General features: G+C 47.5%; 1 protein-coding gene across 4 annotated transcripts in view; it reads left to right on the forward strand.

The window, feature by feature from the left end:
- Positions 1–6,000, forward strand: part of racgap1 (Rac GTPase activating protein 1) — a 90,536-nt gene that overhangs the window by 56,910 nt on the left and 27,626 nt on the right. For 3 of the 4 annotated variants that reach the window (XM_033015515.1, XM_033015519.1, XM_033015520.1), the window contains 2 exons: positions 3,588–3,676; positions 4,898–5,100. In XM_033015515.1, the coding sequence (XP_032871406.1) occupies positions 3,588–3,676; positions 4,898–5,100 (292 nt within the window). Of the gene's footprint in view, positions 1–1,015; positions 1,104–3,587; positions 3,677–4,897; positions 5,101–6,000 lie in introns of those variants that run through there. The other variant, XM_033015521.1, reaches the window with a different exon arrangement.

Genomic DNA, 6,000 nt, shown 5'->3' on the forward strand with positions numbered 1-6,000 from the left:
CACAAGATAGACAAAAAACTGCAGTAACTCAGCGGGACAGGCAGCATCTCTGGAGAGAAGGAATGGGTGATTCGGAGTCGACTGCAGAAGGGGCTCGACCCGAAATGTCACCCATTCCTTCTCTCCAGAGATGCTGCCTGTCCCGCTGAGTTACTCCAGCTTTTTGTGTCTATCTATGGTGTAAACCAGCATCTGATTTAGGAATCTGAGGGGTAACCTTTTCCACACAAAGGGTGGTGGGTGTATGGAACGAGCTGCCAGAGGAGGTAGTTGAGGCTGGGACTACAGGTACATGGATAGGACAGGTTTGGAGGGATATGGACTAAATGCAGGCAGGAGGGACTAGTGTAGCTGTGACATGTTGGGCAAGTTGGGCCGAAGGGCCCGTTTCCACGCTGTCTTACTCCATGACCATCTGCTCTTCTTCTTTTGTGTGGCGTACACAGCCTAAAGTTGTTGGACAACTTGTTCTATTTGATGGTACACAAAAAAGCTGGAGAAACTCAGCGGGTGCAGCAGCATCTATGGAGCGAAGGAAATAGGCAACGTTTCGGGCCGAAACCCTTCTTCAGACGCTGCACCCGCTGAGTTTCTCCAGCTTTTTTGTGTACCTTCGATTTTCCAGCATCTGCAGTTCCTTCTTGAACACTTGTTCTATTTGATCTTCCGTTTGTGCACTTCGAGTTGATTGCATTAGTCGAAACAGGGCGGACCCACATGAAGGTTCCAATCTTCCACCCTGATGGCCATCTGCAGCAAAGATCTTAGAGCAGTCTAAGATCTTTGATCTGCAGTTCCTTCCTACACCTATGATCAGCTGCCACTCACTCGGGTGAACTTGTCGTCGGTCGTGAGCGTATCTCTTTGGTCGTGGGCAAAGATCACGTGAGGCTGGCGGTGACGTCACGCGTCGGGCAGAGGCGGGCTCCGCGCGATCGCGCCCCCTGATTGGCCGTCGGGGGAGATTTCAAATCGGTGCGGCCCGCGCAAAAGGAAAGTAACGGGCCGCTGGATCGGGGAGCGCGGCGGCGGCGGGCGGCGGCAGAGCGAGCGAGCGCAGTGGACAGCCGACAGAGCAAGCGGGTCCGAGCCTTACCCGCCAGTTATGGGGGGCGGTCCGGGGAGGAGAGCGAAGTAAAAAATGTTTAATTTAGCTCCGTGGTGAGGGGAATTGCCTTTTCCACCCCCTCCCCCCACAAAAAAAAAAAAATAATTAAAAATCCCCGACTTTACTGCCCGACTTTCGATCGGCGCCTCCATCCTTGTTGCCGCAGCCGAGCCCTAGGGCGGGGGCTGCCGCTGTGACTGCTGTCCCCCCCCCCCCTGTTTTGAATTCCTTTAGTTATGTTTCCCCGCAGATCCCGGTAATCGCGGCTTTGGCGACCTTCTTCCCTCTCCCCCCTCTCCTTCCTTCCCTCTCCCCCTCTCCTTCCTTCCCTCCATCGTCGCGACAATTCGACCGTTGCTCACTCCGCCGCGCCCGACTGTCGGCGCATTGGCCCGGAGCACACGCGGCTGTCCTTCGGCCTCTTTAGCGCTGATATCAAAGTGGCAGGGGAATGGTGTTTTAAAGGGGTGGGGAGGGAGAGAGGGGGGAAGGTGGGGGTGGGGAGGGAGAGAGGGGGGAAGGTGGGGAGGGAGGAGAGGTGGGAGGGAGAGATCTATAGGGGAGAGAGGGGGGAAGGGTGGGGGTTGGGGCGGGAGAGAGGGAAGGTGGGGGGTGGGGAGGGATGAGAGGGGGAAGGTGGGGTTGGGAGGGAGAGGGGGAATGGTGGTGAGGGATAGACGTGAGGTGGGGGTTGGGGAGGGAGAGGGGGAGGTGGGGGAGGGAGAGGTGCGGGGCTGAGAGGGGCTGGAGCGGCGGGGGTTCTGGTTGGGGGTTGGGTGGGGGCTTGGCGGTGGGAGCCTGTGGGGGGGCGGTGGGGGATGCCGGTGAGCTGGGTGGCCGGGCGCCGGATGGGGGGGTGGGGGTTGGCGAGGGGGTCCCGGGTGTTGGGGTTCTGAGGAGGAGTGGGTGAGGTTGCCCGGTATGGGTAGGTGAGGCGGGGGGAGGGAAGGAGGGGTACGGGATTGGTGTGGGGCAGAGAGGGGGGGGGACTCGGTGGTGAAGACACCATGTATGGACAGAATGATCAATCCGCAGTTTGGTTCGTGTGGAATTTCAGTTTATAATACTTTAGTTCTGGGGGTGCCATCATATTGGGTTCCAGAGGGACTGTAAAAACGACTGTGTCCGAGGGTAAGTAGGGGCAGCAACGAATTGCTGGGGAAACTCAGCGGGTGCAGCAGCATCTATGGAGCGAAGGAAATAGGCGACGTTTCGGGCCGAAACCTGTGTTAGGTCCGGTTTTAATACTTTTGTATAATAATTGCTGAGTTCGTGCTTGTTGCAGGCATGCTTTATTTTTACACCTTCTTGCAGAGTGGGTTTACTCATCTACGAACAGTTTAACTTGGGCTTCTGTCCAAATGTCGTTCAGCGCCGTTGTATATTTGAACAGATGAGAGAGAGGGTTGCTTTTGTTCAGTTTCAAAGTGTTGGCTGAATATTTTTGAACTGGGATTCACACCTTTCCTTATGACAATTTCTGTACATGGTACGGACAAAATGTGTAGTCTGAAGAAGGGTCTTGACCCGAAAAGTCACCCATTCCATCTCTCCAGAGATGCTGCCTGACCGGCTGAGTTACTCCAGCATTTTGTGTCTACCTTCTGTTCAGGATACTCCAGACATGGTCTCATCACTCCATTCTAACTGAAGTCTAACCTCCCTGCTCTTGCATTGGAGTCCCCTCGCAATAAGCATAATGTTAGCTTTCCTACTTGCTGTACCTGCATTATTGCCTTTTGCAGATCATACACTGGGACGCCCTGATCCCATCTGCATCTCTTTTCTGAGCCATTTAAATAACTTTACCCTTTTTTGGCTGGTAAAACCTAAAAACAATTTCACTTTTTCTTCATATGCTGGTTTATACTGAAGATGGACGCAAAGTGCTGGAGTAACTCAGTGGGTCAGGCAGCATCTTTGGAGAAAATGGATGTGATGTTTTGGGTTGAGACCCATCTTCAGATTCTGAAGAAGCGTCCTGACCTGAAATGTCCCCTATCCATTTTCTCCAGAGATGCTGCCTGACCCGCTGAGTTACTCCAGCACTTTGTGTAGCCTTGGTATGAATCTGTATCTGCAGCTCTATTTCTTTGACATCTATATCATTTGCCACTACTGTGTCCACTTCACGGCTTGTTTCTTATCTAACTTGTTGACAATGCTCGGGAGGAATCTTGGAATCTCTAATGAAGAATATAACAGGACACCCTGACAGGGATGATAGGTCTGAGTGGAGTTGGTATAGAGATATTAATAATAATATGAAATCCCATTTGACTGATGGCACCCTATCAAATGTCCTCTGGCAAGCTTCAGTATTCTACATCCACCAGCGCCCCTTTATCCAATATTATTTCCAAGACTTGACCCTTTTTCCTCTCCTTATGATGCTAGTATCTGTAAGGAGATATTTCACAGTGAAAGCTGTCAATTGTTGTGGTTGCATTATTTTGTAACACCATTGCTTTAATCTCAGGACAATGGAATCCACAATGGTGACTCCACGTGGGGTGTTCGAGCAGATGCTCCGACAGATGGAAGTACTAAATGAAGGAATTGAACCTCGTAAGCATATTTACTTTGATCATAATGAAGTATGGGAGTGATCAGTGCAATTTTTAGACACCGTGAATGCAGGTGTAAAATCAATGGGATGGGTTAATCTCTGCTTAGTGAACTGTTCAAGATAGTTATAGCATTAAAGTAATTCATTATTTTGAAATGTAAGGATTGATGTTACTTGTGTAAAAGCTCATCACCTTAATACCAAATGAGCATGTTTGTAACGTATTTTATTTTTTTCAAATCTAACTTGTGCCTTAAAACATAAATACAAGCAAAAATAAGCTGCCTTGAGGCAAATTAATTGTCGATTTTTTTCCTGCCTCAAGTGCTCTCTTTCCCTCTGCCTCTATTGCTTGATTCAAATCTTTAATTTCCACTTGGTCGCTAAAGGGTGGCTGACCCCCTTACCATTGCATAACATTTGTATCAGTCCAATGCAATTAATAGGCACTTATTACTGCTCAGCTTTTTATTTGTTTGAATCAAATGCCTCCCCTAGTCCCAGAATCCCTGTGTAGTAGCCCTAGCTAATGTGCACTCGTTCATCCACGTGCTGGTTGTCAAATCAATGACTCGTTCTGTGTTGGTACTTGCTTCCCACCTCCTCCAAACTCCCTAAGTTGTTTCTCCTGCATACATTCTAGAATTTTTTGTGGCTTGAATGTATCTCTTCATAACCAGACTTATCTTGAATCTGTGGACTTGTACTAGAAAGCTGGAATTGACCTTGGTGTAGACCATTTACATGTTCTTGGGCTTAAAGTTGAAGAGGTATAAATTGGTGACATAAAAGAGTAATGGAAAAAAAATCAAGGGCAGATTGACGAGAGATGGTAGAGTGTAAATGAAACTGGGATAATTGTTTGTCCCACCCAGAACATGAAGACGGGTCACTGCCTGAAACGTCACCCATTCCTTCTCTCCAGACATGCTGCCTGTCCCGCTGAGTTACTCCAGCTTTTTATGTCTATCTTTGGTTTAAACCTGCATTTGCAGTTCTTTCTAGCACAGAACATTTTTAAGTTCTGACAGTGCTGTATATATTTTAACTTCCCTTTGGGGAATAAAATGGTAACTTTTAAGATAGCACTCAAGTCAAATTTACATCAACATAAAAATGCATCAACAGGGACATTTCTTTTTACTGAACAGCAATCTTGATTTTGGCAAATCTTTTTTTTTATAAAAAAGGAAAATTCTTATCTGAATATTTCCTTGCAGAATTTATTCAGTTGGCTAGTAACTTCGAAGAGTGCAGACGAAAGTGGCATAAAACTCAGCTGGAACTGTCCCGTGCTGCAGAGTGCCTAACCAAAGCTGAAACAGAACGGAGTGCCCTTGATGTCAAGCTGAAGCACGCTCGTAACCAAGTTGATGTTGAGATGAAACGTCGTCAGAAAGCAGAAACTGATTGCGAGAGGCTGGTAAGTCTGGGTGATTGTACATTTGTATTTTAAGCTGGTTCCTTCCCCTCGACATGGATAATTAACAATTAGACGATGTCGGCATTTTGTAACATTTGAAGCCGCTGTGCACATAGCATTACACCGTTGCAGTTTGAACTTTTTGCATTGACTTTTGTAGGCCTGCCACCAAGGGCAAAACCCATCTCTTTAGTTTATTGGTTGAACTAGTATTTTTTCCCTCCATAATTATTGGTGTCACTGGCAAGGCCAGCATTTATTTCCATCCTGAATTTCCTCTTGAATGTAGTGGTGAGCAACCACCACTGCAATTCCTTGGTGATGGTGCTCCCACAGTGCTTTTGAGAATAGAGTTGCAAGATGTGCACAGAGTTAACATCAAGGATCTGTAATACGCTTTCGATTCTAGGAGGTATGTGCATTAGAGTTGCTGCCGTTCTCTTGTTTCTTCTGCCATTGTACTTGGTGTTAGAAGTCATGGGTTTGGGATGCAGCTTTGAAGCATCCTTGGGCAAGATGTTGCAGAGTATTTTGTAGATGATGCGCTTGTTTGTGTTTAGTTGGTAAAAGCAATAAATGTTGGGATGGTGGATGTGGTTTCAGTTAACCAGGCTGCTTTGGCCTGGGTGTGCACTTGCACTCATCCAGGGAAGTGGAGAGGATTATTTCATACTCCTGACGTGCCTTGTAGATGCTAGAAAGGCTTTGCAGGGTTAGGAGTTAGCTACAGACTAGAATATCCAACCACTTTCTTTCATTACCTCTGAAGTTACATACCATAAAATCACCTTGTAAACGTGTGCACAGACTACTGGATCCAGGTTTACTTGTAGATTAAAAGTTGTGCAGACACTTACTATGAAAGAACATCTCAAAGCCTTAATGTTTTCTATGCCGGCA

This window comes from Amblyraja radiata, chromosome 46 (assembly GCF_010909765.2).
Source record: "Amblyraja radiata isolate CabotCenter1 chromosome 46, sAmbRad1.1.pri, whole genome shotgun sequence".
Taxonomy (NCBI): domain Eukaryota; kingdom Metazoa; phylum Chordata; class Chondrichthyes; order Rajiformes; family Rajidae; genus Amblyraja; species Amblyraja radiata.